At 46.7% G+C, this 23,739-nt stretch overlaps 1 protein-coding gene across 4 annotated transcripts in view; it reads right to left on the bottom strand.

Moving 5' to 3' along the window:
* The window catches only part of Kif6 (kinesin family member 6), a 250,021-nt gene that overhangs the window by 93,890 nt on the left and 132,392 nt on the right, over positions 1-23,739 (bottom strand). For all 4 annotated transcript variants that reach the window (XM_070023833.1, XM_070023834.1, XM_070023835.1 and 1 more), the window contains exon 13: positions 21,216-21,434. In XM_070023833.1, the coding sequence (XP_069879934.1) occupies positions 21,216-21,434 (219 nt within the window). The remainder of the gene's footprint in view (positions 1-21,215; positions 21,435-23,739) is intronic.

The following is a 23,739-nucleotide window of genomic DNA, read 5'->3' as shown; positions in this document are numbered from 1 at the left end:
ATTAATGTATCTCCTACTCTTGAAATGCATTAGCCTATGGATCAGTGAATGGACCAATCACTTCTTAAGGGCTCCACTTGGTCCCATCTCTTCATATGTCATAATGGGGATTAAATCTCAACATGAGGTATCTGGTGGGGCTGCTCCAACCACAGCACATGGCTATCTCCAAACTATGCACATTCCGCTCAGTGTGAAACTTCCCAGCAGCTGCTTTGGCCTTTCTCTACCCTCTCCCAATACTTATCATCGGCTCCCAGGAAGATGGCGCTCCGCCCGGAAGCCCTCCAGGCTTGCAGAGCCTTCCCGGGTCTCCTTCTATGCAAGCTGGTGAGGTTGGAGGGTCTTTTCATCATAGCGTTGTTCCCTCCTCCTGGCACGGCAGCTCTGGTTGCACAACTTGCACATGTACAACATCCTCTGTTTACAAGAACAGTGAGAGCTTGACCGGCTTGATGTTCTTGGAAAAAAATGTGACCGAAGAACTCACTTCCTCTTTAATCCTTTAGGGATTCTTGTCCACTTCTTTTTTTCTTCCTTCCTTTCTTCCTTTCCTTCTTTCTTCCTTCCCTTCTTCCTTCCTTTCCTCCTTTCTTTCTTCTTTCTTTCTCCCTTCTTTCTTATTGTGTGTGGAATGTTTACTGATTTGACATGTAGCTGGAAAGTCATGACCATATCTGATGAGTGTCATGGAGTCATTCCTAGTACATTATTGTGCATTCAAGAAAAAAAAAATCCTTGCTGGGTGCTGGTGGCTCACGCCTGTAATCCTAGCTACTCAGGAAGCTGACATCTGAGGATCGTGGTTCAAAGCCAGCCGGGCAGGAGAGTCTGTGAGACTCTTATCTCCAACTAACTACTAGAAAACTGGAAGTGGTTCTGTAGCTCAAGTGGTAGAGCACTAGCCTTGAGCTGAAGAGCTCAGAGACAGCGCCCAGGCCCAGAGTTCAAGCCCCACAACTGACAAAAAATCCTTTAAGTCAAAAATTGTACATTAACTCAATTGCGGGAGTCCCAGAATCATGGACCAGTTCTAGTCTCGGGGATATTTATATATTAAGGAGGAGACACTGCCCATTCCCATGACAGAAAAAGGTGACAGATGTTAATACTCAATGCCCCAGAAGAAAATATTGTGTGTTCAAGGGTGTGACCATCAGCTTTCTGTCACCATAATGAAGTGACTGAAATAACTAACTTCTAAAGAACAAAGGTCTATTCTGGCTTACAGTTCTTTTTTTTTTTTTTTTTTTTTTGGGTCATGGGGTCTGAACTCTGGGCCTGGGCACTGTCCCTCAACTCTTCAGCTCAAGGCTAGCGCTCTACCACTTGAGCCACAGCGCCACTTCCGGCTTTTTTCTTATTTCTTATGTGGTGCTGAGGAATCGAACCCAGGGCCTCAGGCATGCAAGGCAAGCGCTCTACCACTGAGCCACCTTCCCAGCCCTCTGGCTTACAGTTCTAAGGGTTCTAGTGCGAGATACAGAAGATCCACTGTTTGGGCCTCTGGTCGGTTGGCTGGGTGGCACTGGTGAGAGTGTGCGTGGGCAAAGTGCTCACCTTGTGGCTGGGAACACGGGACTGAGAAAGGGGCTGACAACACATCTCTGATGATCTCAGGACTTCCTACCTAGCTAGTCTCAATGTCCTAGCATCCTGTCACCTTCCAAAAGTACCACCTAGGATCAACCCACTGGGACGTATTTCGCTTCCAAACTGTAGCCATAGATGAACTAATTATGGGCTTTAGAGAAGAGGTAGTCCCATCACATCATGAAATTTTTTTAAACAGAATACGAGGAACTACATCATTCAGGCAATAAAGTACAGGTTAAATTTCCTAACAAATAAATACCCTCTAGAACTCAAGAGGCCTTTGAAAAAATATACAAAAATTGAATGTTCAGATGTAAAAGAATGGTCATTTCATTTGTGAAGGGGAAAAAAAAGAAAATGATTGTGATATTTTCTTGGTTCTCAATCCTTGATCCTTTGGGTTGGAAAAATAATAATAATTAAGATGAACGAGTGAAGAAGTATTCCCAGTGGAAAACAGTTACAATCCGTAAGAAATGTCTCTGGTGAGTTTACAAGACAAGATAAGAGCTCGGTGAATCCGCAGAGAATTGCTCAACAGGCCAGCAGTTGCCAGTTTTGTCTTTAATCAGCCTCCAAACATGCTTTTCACATCAAGGGAGCACGCTGGGGGGAAGTGGACATGGGGACCCCAGGGGCCTCGGGGCTGCCAAACATACTTAGGGGAAGGGAAGAAAGGTGGAAAGAATCCACACCCGCGGCTCCCACACTCCATGCTGGTGGTCACTCCGGAACGAAACACTTACCAACCACATTTTCAGCAGATGAGATAACTACATTCTCCTAAGACCCACAAAACAGACACGTTTCCTGTAAGGAAGGCTCCAGCTCTACAGTGTCCTCGGTTCTATTGAGGGACAGTGGAGGGACAGCTGTGTAGGACGCAGCCTGGGCACTGGTGGCCAGAATGGGACCTGCACACATGGGCTGGTGAATCCCAGCAGCTGGTCATTTGGGCAATACAGGAGGGAGCCCTGGGCATAAACAGGCAGCAAGAGTGGCTCACAGTGCTGGCCTGGCTTTCTGGCCAGGGTGGGGCCTCCGGAGGGCAGGTGAGCTGATAGACACTCCAAACACCTTTCCTTAGTGGCCAACTTCACATCTCATTTCCATCTTCCTACGGGATGTTGTGAAAAGCAGGGATGTTCTGGTATGGTAAAGGTTTTGCAGTAACAGGGGTCTGAGGTGCTGGAGTCAAACGAGTCTAAAAAAATAGGTCAAACAAGGCGCTGGTGGCTCACGCCTGTAATCCTTGCTACTCATGAGGCTGAGATCTGAGCGGATTGCTGTTCCAATCCAGCCGGGATGGAACATTCCATATGACTCTCATCTCCAATTAACCAGCAAAAAGCTAGAAGTGGAGGTGTGGCTCAAGTGGGTGGTAGAATACCAGCTTTGAGCAAAAAATCTGAGAGAGCGAGAGAGTGAGAGAGTGAGAGAGCGCGCTGCAGCCCTGAGTTCAATCCTCAGTACTGGTGCACATGCACACCCCCCACCCCCAACACATAAAGACAAATAGGTCAAACTAAACAAGTAGTTGTGTGTGTATGTGGCAGGGGGCGTTTCTAGACCTTTGATGAATGCTGTGTGGTTTTTAAGGGAAGGGACGTGTTAGCTAGCATCTTTCAAACTTTCCTAATTTGAGAATTCCTGTCTTGTAGAATATATGGGTGATACCCATGCGGGGGAAAGGCGCCCCAGACTAAGAGATAAAGAGTGGGAATCATTCCATCTCAGGCCGCATGGTGGAGGGAAGCTAAAGTTTGAACTGTGAAAGCCTCCCTGTCCTAGCTACTCCCCCCCCCCCCAATTCTATCTTTCCCTCAGCTGTCAGCTCATTTTTCTTCTCTTCCTTCATAAGAAACCCTTAAAGTGTCTGCTACGCTTCTTCAAGTCCCACACAATCCGTATTCCATTATATTCTGGCCCCGGTGCCCACCATTTACCAATGGAGAGTTACTTAAGGTCCCTGGGATTTCATCATCATGTCTCACCTCATTTGCTACCTGACCACAGGATGGATGGACGTCAGCGGGGGAGGCCCAGGCCCCACTGGACTTCACGTGGCCTCACGCAGGCTCATAATGACAGTAACAGGGAGCGCATTGCTGGTATTTCTTAGCTATTCTCTCTGCTCAGTCTCTGCTTTAAGAACTTCATATTATTTAAGAACTTCATATTCTAGACGTCGCATATTTAAGACTCTGTAGTCACCTTGTGAGGAGATAAGTAACTTCCTGCTTTTTTGGAGAGCCACAGGGCCCAGATCCTCTGGACCAGACTGAAGGGGATAATGAGAGGGGATGAAGTTTAGGAAAACAAACAAACAAAAAGGAACCACCTTTTCAAGTCTGAGATGATCACAGGGAAAGTCAATTCATCTTCATGCGAAAATATTGTTTGTGGGGAAACTACCCATCAAGTTCGGTGTCTGAAGTCGACAGAAGCCACTTAACAATGATGAATTATGAACGTTTTTCACGCGGGCCTCAGAACGATGAGTACAGATTTAGTTCATTTATTGTATGACTAAGAGGACTCAAAGCCTGGATAAATATAGGTTTTGGCTTCTGGAACTCATCTGTGTATTTGTAAGACCCTTCAGGAAAATCAGCAAATTTAGGAATTCCACTTTGATTTATAGTGTTTCATCAAATTAATTACTTAAAAAGAAAAAACATCTGCTGGGTGCTGGTGGCTCATGCCTATAATCCTAGCTACTCAGGAGGCTGAGATCTGAGGATCATGGTTCAAAGCCAGCCTGGGCAGGTATGTTCTTGAGACTCTGATCTCCAATTAACCACCAGAAAAACAGAACGCTAGCCTTGAGCAAAAAGAGCTCAGGGACAGCACCCAGGCCCAGAATTCAGTCCCCACAACCAACCCCCCTTCCCCCCCAATCTAAGGTTCACACTATATTTACAATATGGTCACCATGCCAGATTAATTGCTGGGGTCACAGAATAGAGATTCCAAAGTAGTGGCTCTTGCACTAGGTGTCTCGGCTTATGCAGCTGTTTGGAGCACAGGCCTCATGGCCTGTCCAGCTCCTCCACAGGGCAGCAGCTGGATGACACTGGACACAGAGAAGTGTTCATTCTGCACCATCACTCTTTTGCAATCTCTGTATGCTCCTCAGCGACAGGAGGTGGCCTGCCAAGATGTCAGCAAGAGGATCTGCTCCAACAGAAACATCCAGCGCTGCGCAGCCAATGCATAGACACAGATCGACGCTGCGTCCTGCTATTCCTGCTTAAAGATGACGGTCCACATCCAAGAAAAGCAGATCTGTCAGCGCCAGGATTGGTGGGGCTGTCAGAGAGGTGGTGAGCTGAGCCCAAGGAAGACCCGAGGGATGGTAGGCCTCCCATGGACCCCTGGCGTGGGTTTGCGGAGGTTTTAACTCCCCGATATCCCAGACAAGTGGCCTGTGCGCCAAGAAAGGGACTGGCAATTTGATCCCTTTACTAATCAGCCAATGATAGCACGAGTCTAAGGCTCAGAACCAGAACCTGTTCTGGACGTTAGATAGGGGGACTTGTCACCCTTTATTACAGCTCCCTGTGTTTCTACAGGTCACTCCTGACCTGTCCTTCATTCTGCTGCCCTTTCTCCTTCTTCCTGCCACAAGCAGCCAAGTTTCATACCTTTTCTATAATGTCCTTTTCACACACTCTTTGTCCTGGTCCTTTTTGCTAGGCAACCTCCTCTCATGCCATTCCCCCTCACATTTCTACAAGTTGTCATCTAAGACACACATGAGAAACCTCTGGTGACTAGAAAGTCAACCAAGTTACTTGAGAAGCGTATTCTTTGCCATTTGTCTTTAAAGGCAGCCTTCCGACATCGAGGCATGTAGGGTGTCCTACAGAGAGAAGAGGTCTGTGATTCTCAAACTTGAGAGTAACTTGGGGTCCTATGGAGAACTTGCAAGAGTGCAGTTTGCCGTGAGCTGTGTGTGTGTGTGCAGATGGGTAGTGGGAATAGAGAAACCTGAGGTCCTCAGCAGGGCGGAGCTCAGGGGGTGCAGACACCACCCCCCCGACATGGTTAGAACCACTTGCAGAGAGGGAGAAGTGTCATAGAGTAGATGACCATAGCCAGGAGGGAAGGGATGGCTTGCTGGGGGTGCTCACACGTATAGAGGCCTACAGGATGAAGGGCAGCTGTCATGAACAAAAAAAAAGGTAGTGGAGGGAGACAGGGAACAGGACAAGAACAGACAAAAGCATGAGAAATGGCAAAATAAAGTCAGGAGCCAGTGGCTCACGTAGGTAATCCTAGCTACTGCAGAGGCTGAGATCTGAGGATCGTGGTTCGAAGCCATCCTGGGCAGCATAGTCAGAGAGGGGAGGAGGGGGCTCTTATTTCTAATAAACTACTCAGAAAAAGCCAGAAGTGGTGCTGTGGCTCAAGTGGGAGAGTGCTAGCCACGAGCAAAAAGAAGCTCAGGGACAGTTCTGGGTGAGTTCAAACTCTAGGACCAGAAAAAAAAAAAAAAAAAGAAATGGCAAAATAGTGCCCACAGCTGGACAGGGGATGGACAGGGGATAGGCCTGGCGAGAGCGGGGGGCGGGGGGGTGCTGTGTGTGCCCAAGTGTAGCATTGGACATATCTAGTTACTGACCAGTAACAGAGACCTGGCACTTGAACTTTTCTCTGTTAATTCTTTCTATAAATAGTTCCTTTCTCAGGAAACAACAACAACAAAAAAGCTTCCAAAATCCCACGGAGCACGCCATCTGTCTGTTTCCTCTGGGAGTAAAATATTTGGATTAAGATTATGAGCAAACACCTCCTCCTCTCCCTCTTGGGCCTTAGCATGAAGGTCACAGCTCTGTGACCTTGAAAAAGCCAAGACCTGTGACCAGTAACTTGCAAAAGCAATCCCTCCAGCCTTCCAAACAGGAGGGGATGCTTCTAGTCGCAACTCCTGCTAACCAACTTGGTATAAAGAATCAGAACTAAAAGGGAGTCATGTCTCTCCAGAGGGAGTCAGGAGTCATTGGTGGTTAGACATTGTTTTAGACTAGATTCTTGTCTTTTTATCCTGTGATTTTAAAAAAAAATTGTTCAATAGGATTAATTACAGAGTTTAATTGTATATTTGCTTTGTGATATGGTCGCCTGTAATGAAGAGAGCTATCTCCAGGCTTTCTGGGAGTTGTCAGTTAAATTTTCAGGTCTTATAGGATCTGCAGTCCCCTACGCCAGTGAGCTGTAGCTCATGCGAATGTGACCACAGCTTGGGGTGTGTGAGCAGCCCTGGTTGCAGAAGGCTGAGGCTCATCTTGGTACCACCAAGCCTGCAGTGTGAGGTTCTAACCTCTCTCCACCAGCCTCCCTTCCCCACTCCACACTGGCTTGGGCTATGGGTCTATGTGTCTATGGACTGCCAGCTTGGTAGTTTCTTACCAAAATGGCGGCCACCCTGAACTTCAGGCACCTGATGCCCACCCAGACTCCCCCAGAGCCTTTCACTCAGAGGTCTTGCTTCTATTTCTAGTGGAAAGGTCTTAGTGTGATTTGACCGATGGTGAAGATCTATAGGAATGCTGTCTTCCTGCCTTTGAAGTTTGCTCTCCTCATAGAAAGAAGTCACTAAAATATTCTACCAATATTTGAAACTAGGTCTGCACTTTTGTTATAGGATGCACATTAAATTCATGTGGATCAGGTGAGGTAAGAAAAACATTTCAATTCCAAGGACTGGGTTTCAAGCTACACTTGAAGGTTTTACAATTCATTCTGTTCACAAAGGCAGAAGGGCCTTCGCACATCTGTGTGGAACCTGGAGAGTTCAGAGAGCTCAGAGAGTTTCATAGAGTCAGTCGGGCAGGTGTTTGTTGGTTAGGAGGATTTCAAAAGAGGACTAGCTGGACATCATGAATGGGAACCAAACCGGGAACCGAAAAACTGGAGTTTAACACCGGAAGAGACCTCCTTCTTGTGTTTGATTTGTACGCACATAGACCCATCTGGTGCGGTCGGGCTCACCTGCCGCTGTGGCCCAGCTGCGCCCCTCCCACTTTCCTCCCTCTGCCATCCCTGCCCTACTCAGGACTCGGCTCCATTTTGTCTCTCCTCTCCCCACTCCGCCTTTCATTTTTACCATTAAGCCTGTGCTGCATGGTCCCAAGTAGGAAAAGAAGAGTTCCTGACTTCTCTCGCTCTTTGTATGTACATACAGTCTGACGACCCTGGCAACAACGGACACATCGCTGCATGTGAAGGGAGGCGGGAGACGCAGCGACCCCATCTCTGCCGTACGCAGTGAAGGCAACCGGCCAGGGCTCCTCTGGGCTGCCAGCCAGCCTGAAGGCACTACCCAGCAGGCCGATCGCCAGGCCAATTTCCAGTAATTCCATGAAAACACATAATGACATCGGGCTGATGTGTGGGTTCAAATGACTTAGGCGTCTCTACAGGGATATAATGGAGTGACATTGACTGAGCACAGCAGTTTTCAAAAGGCAGCACCTCACACAGGTGTCACGTGGGCGAAGATCTTTCTGACCTCCTAAATCTAACTGCCCGGTGCAGACCAGGCACTAGATAACTCGCTGAGTGAACTCTCAGAAATTCACAACATAACACCTGCTATTTTCTGTGGCTGTATATGAGGAAGAACACTACTGTAAGTTTTTATATGTATAGACAAAAATGCACATAGCAAATTTATATATCAATATTTTCATATTTTAGAGTAATATATGAAGAATAGGTTTTACTGCTTATAGATCACATATAAAATCGATTGTAAATATAGTGTCTATTATATTTATATATTTGATTCTTATATGAAATGTATGCCCATATAAACATAAATATTATGATTATGTAAACATATTTATATAAAAAATCAGTAAAACATATCTATACTATTTATCTGTATTTAAAATAAATAATTTAAATATAAACACACAGTACCAATAATATACTAATGGATATGATCTCATACCCACAATTAGCAGGAAAGTGGGAAGGAGCGGGAAGATCAGGACTGCCAAAGAAAACAATGTGTTTTTTTTTTTGTTTTTTTTTTTTGGGGGGGGCGTCCGGTAGTGGGCCTGAACTCTGGGCCTGGACGCTGTCCCTCAGCTCTTCAGCTCAAGGCTAACGCTCTACCACTTGAGCCACAATGCCACTTCCGGCTTTTTTCTTTTTGCTTATGTGATGCTGGGGAATCGAACCCAGGGCCTCAAGCATGCAAGGCAAGCGCTCTACCACTGAGCCACCTTCCCAGCCCCAAAGAAAACAATGTTATCTGATAGATTTTCTTTTTATTGGTTATGGGGTTTGAACTCAGGACCTTATGCTGGCTAGGCAGGCAATCTACCACTCGACCCATACCTTCATTCAAATTTGTCTTAAGAGGAGATTATTTCAAGTATTCCTGGTGAAACTGAAGATCTCACTTTGCCAGTTGTGTGGACGGGTCAGCACACAGTCTCCATGAGACGGCAGGACAGTCTGAGTCCTCACAGTGGCTACACGTGGCAAACTCGGGGCTGCCTTGCTGCCTAGCTGCCTGTGAGTGGATCCTGCTTCATCCTGGCCTCTGTAGTTTCCAGAGGGAACTCCCCATTGGATGACAGTGGTACCAGACTTTCAGGGACCTGGGCGTCTCTGGGCGAAGGCAAGAACAGCAACCATTCGGACTAAAACCCATCCTCTTCCCTTCCACACGACATCTTGTCCTTCTCCTCACGGCTGGTGCTCCTGATCTCCAGGCGTCTGGAGAACATGCCATACTACAGAACTCCAGCCAAGTCTGTGTCCCCCCACATGACTTGTGTTCCTCACAGCAGAGGGAGGAGCTCGCCTCAGGTAGAGAGATGGCTGTCCCCCAGGTTAGCTTCCTAAGGTGTTTCTTTCTTTCATGCAAACGAAACTATCACTGATGGATACTTCAAGCCTGGGGAGAATAGGGGGTTCTGGGGCAGAGCATTTGTGGCCTTGCCGCAGGTTTTTACTGTTAAGGATTAGGAGAAGATGGAAAGGAGAGTGTCATGGTGAGAAACCCAACACTGCTCACTGCAGGGACCAGAGGACCTGCAAGGCTGGCGAATCACACTCATGGATGGGGATTCCTCTCCTCACCCTGCTACACCAGACACCCTCTGTGGCTTGATGTCACCTGCCTTGTGGGTGAAAAAAAAAAAAAAAAGGTGTTTCAGACCCTGTGTCTATCTTGTGTCAGATGAAGCTCTTCCACAGCAATGGCTAATTGGACACGGAAGCAATGAGCCTGTGGATAATGAGGCCCTATGGGTTCGATTTGCTAATGGCAAGAACTGGTTATTTCACACTGCACATGTAATTAAGGTGGAGGGAGGTAATGAGTGGTGAAGTTATGAATGAAATTGAGTATGATACTCAATTAGGGTTTTACTTATGCTCGAGAAATGTAAAAGGAACCTATCTGTTGTATATCCATGCTGACATTATCAGTTTAACAGAGCTCAGTGGGTTCAGAGAGAGAGAGCGCAACTAGAGAACACTGCTAGATCTTGTCTACTGCCGTGTAGGATGTCACCAGGAGACTACTGTGGGCCTGGGTGAGAGGAACCATAAAGAAGCCACGTTGGGCAGAGCGTGACTTTCCCATTATCTCCTGTACTATGAATGCTGCCCTGGCCCGTGCATGCCTGCAGGACACAGTGGGTGGAAGACACTCACTGAGAACAAAAAGGACTGGAGAAATGCTGTGTGCATAGAAGCCATCAGACCCAAAGAAGCAGTCACAACTAGAATGTAACACATGAACCAGCAGAAGTGTTATCCCAGGAAGTATGGCAGGACACTGGTTATGTCAGTGCACATTGTGAAAACTAGAGCAATGGAAAGACATGGTAAGATGAAAAGTGTGTGTGTGTATGCACGCTCATGTGCTGTGTGCACTCTGTGAGTATCCCTGGTATATCTGCATAGCTACTTTAAGATGATTTATTCACTCTTTCATCTGCTAAGTGTTGTGCATTGCCAGCTAACACTCAAAGAGGCTCAAGTGCTCTTTTTCATGTCATATCAGTGGATTATTAAATATGGAGGTGACATATTTCATTGAGAGTTTTACTGTAATGGGGGGGGAAATAACTGAACAACGCAGGACTTGAAATATGAAGTAGTATACTACAGTCTTGTAAAAAGGACATGCCAAGTGTTAGCTTATGCTACTAGCATAAATTTCTATGAGACATAAAAGGAAAGGGCACCAAGCAGACACACCAGGTCCAGGTGGGGCATAGGCATCCATGAGATCGCTCACTGGTAATGAGCTCTGAAGGGAGAGAAACGTGTTCTGACGCTTCTTGGAAGATTATTGTCTAACACCCTTAAACTCTTGAGGCCACATGTGTGCTACGAATGTCACTCAAATGATTCAAATGGCAAATGTTGAGTTTCTAGAGAAATAAAAACTACTACAAAGAGATGTGTAAGCATCTCAGTAGTACAAAAGCCAAATCCCGCCCCCCCAAATTCAAGGTAGCCACAAGTTGGTTTTCATCAAGGTCAAGGGGATGTCTCAGAGTTATACTTTGGGTTGTATCTGTTAACATCATGCCCTGAGCTCAGATCTGGAAGCAAGAAAGTCTGGCAGCCTGGAGAAGTTCATAAGTACCTATTCTGACTGTTTGGTTGGTCAAGTTAGAGCAGAGGTTATTTCAGTGGAATAAAATAATATAAATAATACTTAGGTTTAAGTTGTTCATTTCAGGAAAGCCTTTTAGTGGAATGGGCCATATTCCTGATGGGGAACTCAGTTATAAAACTTCCCAGAGTAACTACACACAAATGCCAGGGATCCTGGGAGCATGTTCAGAACAAGCTATGAAGTTCATCATGCCACAGTTTGAGCTGGTACTTGCTCAAACTAAGACTGGCTAGCTTAGGTACTGCTTCCTTTAGGTTTAGTGATTATTGGGTGCTAACCTTCAGATAATAAATTGGAAGAATAAATAGAGGATGGAGAGAATTCTCCATGTAGCTAACAATACTTCATTGATAATATTGCATGGTATGCTTTCCCAAGCAGTGTTCTACAGAGCACAACATCCTGTGAAATGTGGTCAGGAATTGTAAGGCCAAAGTCTGGGAAATGCTAGTCATGATAACATTATCCCTCCTTGGTTCAGAAAAACAGCCCACAAGCTGGGCGCCCGTGGCTCACGCCTGTAATCCTAGCTACTCAGGAGGCTGACATCTGAGGATCGTGGTTCAAAGCCAGCCCGGGAAGGAAAGTCTGTGAGACTCTTATCTCCAACTACCAGGAAACCGGAAGTGGCGCTGTGGCTCAAGTGGTAGAGTACTTGCCTTGAGCTGAAGAGCTGAGGGACAGCGTCTAGGCCCAGAGTTCAAGCCCTATGACAGACAAAAACAAAAACAAAAAACTGCCAACAAGTTCCTGAAACAAGAAGGTAGCGCAAAGATCAGGGGCAGGCACATGAAACAGGACTGTCAGATAAAACAAGGGGTCCTCAGTTCAGATACTGACAATCTTTGATATCTATCTATCTATCTATCTATCTATCTATCAATCTATCAATCTATCTATCTATCTATCTATCTATCTATCTATCTATCTATCTATCTATTTACACACACACACACACACACACACACACACACACACACATGTATGTATATATTCACCAGATATTGCATGGGCTCTAGTAAAAATTTAACGGACTGCTGTCTATTCTCACTTGGTAAGTTCGGAGGCCCTGTCAAAGGACACGGCCTGCCAGGGTTCGAGGGGCGCTTAGCCCCTCCCACCCCCAAATGTCCTGCCTATCAAAAGTATGAGGTGGAACAACTAAAAGCAAAGCCAGTCACAGATTTACCGAAGCCTGGCTTCAAGGGCGGTAACCTCGCGGGCAATCAGAGGAGGAGGAAGTAGGGACAGAGACAGGCCCCAAATGCAAGGAGACGTGAGCTCAGCTTCTGAGCGGAGCTTTCTGGCTGAGGAAAGCGGATGGGCAGATCAAGAGGACACACTGGCTTTGCAAAAAGAGCCCGAAACCAAACCTCCCCTGTGCACGCAGGACGGAGGCCTTTTCCTCACCGCCACTTCCACTCACACACACGCTAGCCATAGTAAGTGTCAGGAACATAATCAAGAAGGAAGGCCAGCTAGGCCTACCTGTCCTGAGGGCGGAATGATGAATTCTGATTTAGGCTGTCAGAGCAATTGACAGATGCTTTATAAATATCATGTCTTACACTACAAAATAAAGGCAGGATCCACTTATCAGTCTCTAAAATACATCCATTCTCCTCTGAGCACCCTGACAAACCATTTTCATCTTTGTTGGTAAAACCCCCAGACTTTCACAGCTGATAAAAGAAGAACCGAAGGAATTCTCCAGCGTACAGGCAGAAGGCAGGTGCGCTGTTTGGTGTAATTACTGTCTCTCATCTCGGGACGAGTTCTGTTCAGATTATAGCCAGAGGAAAGTCGCAGAGAGGACACAGTCAGAGGTGAGGATGAAACGTCTTCAGCACTATAGTTGACTTAAATCAAACAGGAAAGAAAGACTAGGCACTGGTGGCTCACAGCTGTAACTCTTAGGTACTCAGGAGGTTGGGATCTGAGGATTGTGGTGGGAAGCCAGCCTGGGCAGGAAACTCTCTAATAAATGACCAAAAAAACAGAAGTGGATCTGTGGCTCCCGTGGTAACGCACTTGCCTTAAGAAAAAAAATGTAACACACACACACACACACACACACACACACACACACACACACACACACACACACACACACACACACACACACACACACACACACACACACACACACACACACACACACACACACACACACACACACACACACACACACCCAGAGGGAAGGAAGCATTTCCTTGATGCTCCTTGATTTCCTGTGTTAGCTGTCTGCTTCCTCTAGAGGGTGCTCTTAGGAGACACCTCAACAGTGAAGAGATATTTAGGGGCCTACAATTTAGGAAACACAACCCCAGTCTTATAAACAACCGACTCTGGAAATGACCCATATCTACGAAGCCACAAAACTACTGTCACCAATGCACAAATGGCCCAGAGTCAGAGCTTCGTTCTGCAGAAAGCTGCAGTTGTGGCCATGGCCAAATGCTGCCAGAGAGGAGAGAGAGAGAGAGAGAGAGAGAGAGAGAGAGCGAGAGCGAGAGAGAGAGAGAGAGAGAGAGAGAGAGAGAGAGAGAGAGAGAGAGAGAGAGAGAGAGAGATTCCCCATGCCTTCCCAGAACTTTCTACTGCATGAGCTTGCTCCTAACTTCCATGGGATCCTGTGATTTCATTGGGTATGGAACATTCTAGAAGCCAGCTGACCTTTCCTTCCAACTCATCCACCACCTCATCTAGGAGGAGTTTATTTCAAAGGGAATTCTCAGAAGGGTATCATTAAAGGAAAAAAAAAAAAGAAAAAAGAAAAAGAGGAAGAGACAGAATTTGCTCCACTTTACCAGGCCTTGTAGCCTCAAGGATAATCAGTCTTACCATGACTTTTAGCCCTGTCATCTCTGGCCACCCACAAAATGTAAGCCCCTCCAGGGAGCTGTCATCTCGCATATTCTCCACTTCCTCATCGCACCCACCCCTTCCATTACTGGCCTCTCTTGGAGGCCGCCCTGCCCCGTTCTCCGGAGTCTTCCTGCCAGCATCCCCTCTCCCGCATGCTCACCATTTTCAAGGTCTTCCCTTTCAGCCTCCTCCTGCTGAAATCAGACACCGCCTTCTCTGGAGCCCTATCACGTAGAGACGTTCATCTGCTACAATCTAAATACCAAACAAGCCAGAGGACAGTGTTGGCTTCCTTTTGGTTCCCTGGCTACTACTTCAAAAGAATCATTTTTCCTTTCTTTTTTTTTTTTAAACACCAAGCCAAAAGCTTCTTCTCCTCTGAGGCGTGTACCCGCTGGCCTCGTAGCCTGCCTCGGTCCAAGGATGCGGCTTACGATTGCTGGGTAGATATTGGTTTAATGAGTAAGCAAACACCCCGGCTGCTCTAAGCAACTCGGTCTCCTGGCTCACAGCTTTTCTTTCCACCCATTTCCTGCCAATGGCTTCAATGTCTTCAACACCCACAAAGGAAATTCATTTAGCAACTCTGGCCTCCAAATTCCTTAACCTCCACGGGTCCATGTGGCCATGTCTGTCTTCACCTCTAACTCGTCCATCTGGCACAGTGGCCGTGGCCTCCTCTGCAGGGCTGTTGTGCCACAGTTCACTGATTGCTTCCAAGCCCAACACGCTTTTGTAGTTCTAACCTTCAAGGTCGCTCTGCAGCGTCCGCTTCTGTTGACCACACCTGTGGGGAAAGGCGGCCTCACCCTCTCCCGTCCCTCTTGCTCTAACCATTCTCCCTGCGCTGGTTCTTTAGCCTCAGTCTACTCCCGCTTGTCACGAATGGAATCAGTAGACCACCTCGCCTCTGCTCCCTCTCCCTTGTCTCTTCCTGCCACCTCATCTCCTTGGACCTCCTTATCCACCCACATGGCTACAGGTCAATGGACAATACAGCAGTATTTTTTTTTTAATTTAATTTTATTTGTGAACATACTGTACAGAGGAGTGACAATTACATGGGCAGGATAATGCGTACATTTCTTACCAAGCATTGCAGCCTCCTCCTTTGTTTACCCTTCACATCCCTTCCCAGCCTCCCCCCTCCCCCCCAATCCCAATCATTCTCCTTCCCCCCCTTCCCCCCCCCCCCCCCCGCACCGACGTTGTAAAGCTCGTTTTGGACATGACAACTTGTACTTTACAGCAGTATTTTTGCAGGCACTCCATCGCTGAGCCATAACCAGCTTAATGTAACCATTTTAGGCTTTTTTGAGTTAGATCCTTGAATCCCACCCGCCCATCTACTGGGACTGTGATCCATCTATTTTATACATCTTGTTCCTAGGGTAACAGGCTCATTGCATCTAGCTTTCCTCTCATTGATGCCATGGCCTGAAGTTGGCCTGCATACTCCTGGTCCCAGCCTGCCGCCACACTTAGAATGATAGTGTGTGTCTCTACACCCAGTGATGGGGTGAGAAGGGGGCCTCACAGACTTTCCTTACTTTTATCGGTTCTCTTTGCTACATGGGCAAATACTCATCACATCCACTCAGTCCATGGCCGACGGGGTGCAGGCTCTCTTGGTTTCTTAGCTTGGCTGTTCATAGAGCGTCCCGTCTCTCCTACCTCCAGTTTTCAATTCATTCTGTGCATTGCTACCACTAATCTCCAAGAAACAGACATCTGACTGTGTTCATTTCTGTTAAACAGTCCTAATGACTGCCAAGAAAACAAAGTTGTAAATTCGGAGGCACTTTTTTTTTTTCTTTTTACAGCTTTTTATGAGCGGGTCCATCAACTCCTAGAATGCAGTCAAACCAGATGCTTGTGGTATCACCAACCCGCTGGCCTCCCACACCACTACCTTCCCATTCTGAGAAACTTCCTGGGTCTCATTCACTTCATAATCTCTGACACTTCACACAATGCCTGGTGTATAGCTTCCGCTCAAAGGATTTTAATTAAATGCATCAATGGAGAACTGATCCCACAGCGGCGGCCAGTCTTGCTGCTTCCCACAGCTCCTGTGGCTGAATGTCCCATTGCCGCCATCTTCTCTGGAGCAGCATAGCACTTGCTACTTCGACAGACTGAATGCTTTGTTCTGGGAGCTCACAAGTAAATCGCTGTGGGCAGCTGGTCTTCCAGGACCCTTTGGTCAGAGTCTTCTACCAGACCTGAGCACAGGTCTTCTCCCTGGCAGTTTTTGGAAGGGGTGTAGGAGGTACAGCACTCTTCCTGTTGGAAAAATTCATTTGCTTGAGCAGGTACACCTATTGTGCTTCGTGAACATGACTGACTATAAACACAGACTTTCACCCCAAACTCCAGGGCCAGTGGGGAAAAGATGGACCCCTAACTCCTTCCAGACCAGGTGGAGAGAGGAGGTTGATCTGTATTCCACCTACTTCTCTTGGAGATTCTAGAAAAACATTCACTCATGTTGATGAAAGTAAACAAGAAACCATCACAATGCCAGCCGCTGTTTGCTGCTTCCCGCCTCGTCCCGTCTGGCTGCATTCTCCTCCTCCTCCTCTCCATCAGTGCCATTAGTGGGCCTCCATTCCAGTTTGATATCCCCAGCTCATCGACTTCCACCAGCTTACAATCTGTGCTTCCTCTTCCAATCACACCTTCTTTTCCTCAGAGTCCGGAACTGGTGACTGGCTCCACGGTATTTCTGAGAAAGTTCAAATGATTTAGGCCATTTTCTTGCTTTCCTCACACCATCTATTTATCTCCCTCACTAGATAAAAAAAAAAATGCCAGCAGTGGTATAGATGGTGATTTCCAAAACAGACGGGTGGGTAGGAAGGTCGGTTGATCGGCATGCATGCAGGTAGACTGGCAGGTAGATGTGTAGGTAGGTGGGTAGGTAGATGGACAGATGGACTGAGGAGTAAATGACTAGACTGAAAGGTGAGTAAATAGACAGACACACAGATAGAACAGAGGTGTGCTAAGGTGTCCGCTGAATGTGATCAAATGTTAGTCTGCCTAGGCCCTAACTGCAGGGCTCCCCAGTGAGAAGGCCATACATTCGATTCCATTTTCTAGTGTTCAGCATTGAGTAGGGAACAGAAGGAAGGCTGTTGTGGGGAGATACTTTCAGGGGTGGTCAGACAGACTCTTTTTCCATTAGCAACAGCCCTAGGGAGGATTACTAGAAACTCATGATACCTCCATTTGACAGGAAACCTTCCCAAACAAGATTACTATTATTATTGTTTTTGTATTTGCTTTAGTTTACCGAAGCTCCTCCTATATAAAACACTGCAGTCACGGAAGTCTAACGGTCCCTAGAACCTTAAACATCGTGATCAACTGTCCCATTACCTGTTGCTTAGCAGCACTGACTCACCCTCCATAATTTCCATCCCTATTCGTAGTCCCACGGAAAAAAAAAGCACAGCCAACCCCTTCGTGGATCCCTTCCCCAAATGGCTAAGTCATTATCAGTCCATTTGTGAACCGACTCCTATTCAAAGTTTTTGCTAGAAACAGATCCAGTGACAGCTAAAACAACTCCCAAACCCTCTCAAATGGACGGCTCTCCTCCAAAGCTTTTACCTCATTTAGACTTGGACTTTAAAAATAATTTCCATTATTTTTCTAGCAATTTTCAATTCAAGCTGACTTATTCTCCAAACAAAACTATACTCTGTCTCAATAGCAGTGTCAAAGGAGGAGAGGAATTACTGAAAGAGCTGACTCTACTTACAAGGGAGACAAGGGCTTAGGAGAGGCCTGGGGAAGAAGAATTCTGAGATGGGAGATGGTCTGAGTAAGAAGAAATAGAAATAAAGAAATAGGAATAAATGGAAATAGGAAAGGTCTGTCATATAGCAAGGGCTGGGAAGCAATGAGGGCACATTGTTAAAGAACACTGACGTGTCTATGGGAAATACCAAGCCATAGAAAGCTCCTTCCACCGTGAGCCACAGCTTGTGACATGTGCTGACTGAGTAGTGCTGGGGCAGAGAGGGTGCTAGTAAGCCTCACCCAGCACCAGGGTGATGAGCCAGCTCCCATAAGGAGACAGACTCACAGCCTAACAGCCAGGCAGATTGAGCCAATCAACCTTTTATGTGATAGGAAGTAGACTCGGAGTCCTAGAGAGAAGGGCTTGGTTTTGTTCTACAAAGCGCTCCTTCTGGAATGAGGGTCTTCCCATCCACCGTCAGACGTGTTGTTCAGAGAATTTCCTGATGGCCGGCTCTTAGACAGACAGGGTGCGCGAGAGAAATGTGTCTGGGTTTTATTGCTGGCTTTGTCGAGGGAGCTTCTAGTTTCTTTGGCTGGCCTGGGAGAGGAAGAGAGACGAGAGACAGGAGGGAGCGGGAGAAGGCTCTTTGCACAGCCTTCGGGGCCATGTGCTTTGAGGTGTGGCGCCATTTTCTGTGCTCCCACAGCAGTGATGTCCGTGCTGGTGTGCTGTTCCCGGGGCCACGGGGGCCAGTCCTTGGGGCAGCAGGGAAGGAACACGCTGTTCTCAGCAGAGCCTGACCTGCTGCTCAGATCTCATCCTTACCCATTCCCCCAGGTCCTGTGAGCCACCAAGACCCGTCTACTCAGCCTCCCGAGGGCTGCGGATGTCCCTGCCTCTTCCATTCTGTGACCCGCGTGCTGCCCTGGCTGTGAGGTCTCAGTGACCTCTGTTGATCTGCTCTCTACACGCCCAGTACCCAGGCGCTCACTCCCCAGACGCCAGCCAGGCCTGGTCCCCTTGCATCCTAAAATCCCCCTTCTCCACAAGGGCCCCAGGAAGCTGTTCAAGAAGTTGGTGTCGAACCCCAGATAAGGACTCAAATGTTTTTTTTTTTTTCTTGCGATTGTTTCTAACATATTTATAAGATGATTTCTTTGTTGCTTTGTATGTCCCTTCCCCACGGTTTAACCCCTGATTTCACTGTATTTGATGTTGGTATAATTTGTGGAGGGGAAGGGAAAAAACAAATTGTTTAAATAGGGACACAGGTGGACCCATCGCAACAATGAGATGTACAAGATGTTATGTTGAAAAATGAACTTTACAACTTTGGTGGGGGGTGGGGGGGATGGGAGGGCAGGAATAGTAAGGGGAAATAAAGGAGGAGGCAACAATGCTTGGTAAGAAATGTATTCATTACCTTGTTCATGTAATTGTAACCCCTCTGTACAGGATTTTAACAATAAAAAAATCTTATTAATTAAAAAAAAAAGAAGTTGGAGTCCTCAGCTTGTGACAATCCTTCCTGCCACACTTTACTGTCACTCCTCTTTTGGGATCTTTCTGATCTTCACTGAGGTAGGGATCCTGGCAAGTACTATATAAGTACTCAGTACTATAGAAGTACTAATAGAGTATTATACACAGTACTATAGAGGTACTTGGTCCTATAGAGGTACTCAGTAATATACAGATGATCAGTGCTATAGAGGTACCCGGTACATACTCAATAGAGTACTATCCTCAGTACTACAGAGGTACTCATAGAGTACTATACTTATTACTATAGAGATACTCAGTACTAGAGGTACTTGGTGCTCTAGAGGTGCTTGGCACTATAGATACTCAGTACTATAGAGGTACTCAGCGCTACAGAGGTACTCAGTGCTTTTGAGGTATTTGGTACTATAGAAGTACCCAGTACTATGGACATAATAGAGTACAATACATAGTACTATGGAAGTACTCAGTACTACAGAGGTACTTAATAGAGTGCTATACTCCATACTATAGAGGTACTAGAGTACTATACTCAGTACAATAGAGATAATTAATCATTCAGTGGCTCTTATCTTTGTGTATCTGTAAGTACTACGAGGGCACAGGTTGTCTTTTGTCTAATATGAGAGTAAACCAAGAAATTACAGGTTAAGGAGTATATGACATAATTCAAACAGAGAACGCAGCATGGCACCATATGTATACAAGGGCTATGTAAACTTTGACTGTAGTAATAATTAGCATTGGCTCACACTAAAGTATGTGCTCAATGAACACATGCTGAATAAAAGGGGAATGACTACACAGATGGAGAAACTAAAGAATTCACGAGTCCAGGTACCCCCAACCAGCTTTTACAGCAGAATACAGCAAAACTGTACAGAAAAGAGAAAGAGAGAGCGGTGGGGTGGGGGAGTGATACCTGTTTACAGTTTGTGGCCATCAAAATAAGCAGTACAGACTGCATTTTTTTTCTTGTTTCCCTGGGACTACAAACCCATTCTACAGATGGGTAGAGGCACTAGACAAGGCACAGAGAGTTAGAAGTCAGATATGCAGGGATGTGTTGTCACACATCAGAAAATCGCTCTCCACGCTTCTCAATGTCATCTTTGTTAAGGGAAATGTGTGCTCCTTAATGAGCATTGTACTCAGACACGATTTGCAAGCTGCATCCTGGAGAGAGCCAGGCCCGTCCATCCCAACACATGCTGGTACAAACAAATGTCATCTGATGTGTCCCAGAGGGAGGGCGCAGAACCTCTTCCTCCTGGCTCTTCTCACAGCTCCCACAGCCAGGCGTTGCCACGTGACTGTATCAGCCCACGTGGGTCTGGAATGTGGCAGCACACACAAACATGTGTGGGCCCTGACACACCTAGCGACACCCCGTGCATTCTGATGATCTGACAAAGTATGTTTACTAATTATGTGGCTGTTATGTCTACGGCAATACTTCAAAACGATCTGGCAGTAGACAGCTCGTGTGGATTTAGAAGCAGACACGGCACCACCACGTGAGCGGTGGGACATCTGACCTTGGTCTCCGCCCTGCGGGCCACAGCGAGTTCTTTCTTCCCTTATCCCTCCAATTAACTTTTCCTTATTACCCTGGACTCAGCTAGTTCCGTCACTGAAAGGTGTGGGAACGCATAATTGCTTTTTCTCAGCTTAGTCATCTAATTGGGGAAAATGATTAGTGAAGAGATTTGATTTAAAAAAATGGCCAACAAGCAAATCAGGAGAGCATTCATCCTTGTACATTTAAAAGCAAGGGGGAGCTGTACTGAAATCCATCAGAGACGGTTAAGAATACTGGAGATCTAGTCAACTGACCTGTTTTGTTGTGCAGCAGGCTGGATCTGTACCTGGAAGAGCTGAAGTCTGGGGCCTGGGTGGGAGCCGAGGACTGCAGTGTTTTCTGTCCTTCCTCCGCGCTCCCGGGTGGGAAGGCTGGGCTGTGGGGGAGTCTTGCTTCTCCTCTGTCCACGTTACCTAACTGGAGAGCATCTTGAGCCTTCTTCTTTTCCTTTTTGAGCATGTTGACCAGAATATCTGAAATCTGACTTAAGGATTTAGTAACTTAGGCTACATAATCAGGACCAAAGCACAACTGTTTTGGATGTGAGTAATTTTACCCATCACTTACGCACCTTCCTGTGTGGTAGAGTGGAGGATTGAAATGTCCTGAAGTCCTAGAGTCACTGGGGAATCATGAGAAGGATTTTATTCTATCATTATGGCACCATTATGTGAGAAAACTAGTCAACTAACAGGTCTTTAAAATATTCTGAGGTTTAACTTGTGTGTGTGTGTGTGTGTGTCTGTCTCAGGGCTTGAAGTCAGGGCCTGGTGATGTGCCTTAGCATCTGTGCTCAAGGTTAAACTCTACCACATGAGCCACAGCTCTACTTTCAGATTTTTTGGGGTAGTTGACTGGAGATAAGAGTCCACAGGCTTGCCGGGCACTGGTGGCTCGCGCCTATAATCCTAGCTACTCAGGAGGCTGAGATCTGAGGATCACGGTTCAAAGCCAGCCCGGGCAAGAAAGTCTGAGAAACTCTTATCTCCAATAAACCACTCAAAAACCGGAAGTGGTGCTATAGTTCAAGTGGTAGAGTGCTAGCCTTGAGCTGAAGAGCTGAGGGACAGCGCCCAAGCCCAGAGTTCAAGCCCCACAACTGACCAAAAAAAAAAAAAAAGAGTCCACAGGCTTTCCTGCCTGGGCTGGCTTCAAACTGTGATCCTCAGATCTCAGCCTCTTGAGTAGCTAGGATAACAGGGGTGAAGCTGCCAGTGCTTGGCAGGTTAAACATTTTTATAAAAGGGCTAAGAAAATACAATAAAATGAACACAAAGCAGCAGTACACTGGAGCTCTGTCTTTACCTGTAAATCTTTTATCTGAGAAGATCGGATCTTGCCTAAGTACACCACTGCCCAGGAGGCGGGGGAGGGGGGGATGACTGGGGGGGGAGGGGAGAAGGGGAAGTAGTTAAACCTGCCCAGGGGCACAGAGACCACATTAGTCCTGGGGACCACAGCACAGCCAGCAACAGCCTTGTGCCCTGCACTGCTTACGTGGCATATACTCGGATGAGGGGTGAGATTTATTTTGTTTAAGATTCTACTATTTGGTCTCATCTAGACCAGAAACAGAAGTCAATTACTAGCACAGGCACCTTCGGCAGACCGTGTTGATAGGCCAGTAACACAGATGATGGATGGTAAAACCAAACTAGTCTACCCCACCTTGAGTCATAAGGGGTTTCTGCCCTGTTGGCTGGAAGGCAGGTTATCAATTCTTCCTAGAACCTCAGAACTCTTGGCTGTATGTAGTAAGGTGAATTCAAGGTCTTCACCCTCCTTAGAAATGGCTTTGTGCAAACAGGAGTGCTAGGAAGTGGGCTAGCGAGGGAGACAAGATGGCCGCCTGGGAAGGCAGGCGGGAGGGAAGGCAGGCAGATCACACCTGTTCTTGAGCAGGTAACATGGGAATAACTGGGCAGAGCAGAAGGAGTCATTGGTAGGGAAGGTGGGAGCCTTCATGAACTGAAGCAAGGACTTAGGATTTTTTTTTGTCAGTCCTAGGGCTTGAACTTAGGGCCTTGGTATAGTTCCTGAGCCTTGCTGTGCTCAAGGACAGCACTCTACTGCTTGAGCCACAGTGCCACTTCTGCACTGTTTCTGAGTAGCTTGTAGGAGATCAGAGTCTCAAGGACTTTCCTGCCCTGAGTGGTCTTCAAAGTGTGATCCTCAGATCTCAGCCACTGGCACTGGGCTTTCGGATCTTATTGCAAGTGTAATGTGAAGACATGTCAAGATGAATCAGAGCAATGGCGTGTGTGGAGTCATAGTTGGTAAGGAGCACAAATCTGTCTTTGCTGCCTTTCTTCTTGTCTGTCTTCCTTCTTCTTCCCCTCCCTCCTCACTTAACGCAGGCCTTCCTGCCATGGTCCGTGCTGTGTGTAGAATCACCGCTACAAACAGTGGAGCAACCCAGAGACCAGTGCTTGCAGAAGAAACTTTTGCAGGCCAGCCTTCTCTCTCTTGCTAATGGAAAACAGAAACCTGAATACATATGTCTGAGCAAAGGGACATTTTATCAGGCAGCATTTTCATGATTGTTTTATTCTAAAATATAGATACTAGGGTTGGGCACTTGTAGCTCATGACTGTAATCCTGAGATCTGGGGATTACAATTCAAAGCCAGATCTGAGGATTACGGTTCAAAGCCAGTTCAGTCAGGAAAGTCCATGAGATGCTAATTTCCAATTAACTACCAAAAAGATAAAAGTGGAACTCTGGCTCAAGTGGTAGAGTGGTAGCCTTGATCAAAAAGAGCTTTGTGACAGCATCCA

The sequence above is a fragment of the Dipodomys merriami genome, unplaced genomic scaffold (genome assembly GCF_024711535.1).
Source record: "Dipodomys merriami isolate MVZ:Mamm:240054 unplaced genomic scaffold, mDipMer1.0.p SCAF_16, whole genome shotgun sequence".
Lineage (NCBI taxonomy): Eukaryota > Metazoa > Chordata > Mammalia > Rodentia > Heteromyidae > Dipodomys > Dipodomys merriami.
This window is presented reverse-complemented; position numbering and strand designations above follow the sequence as displayed.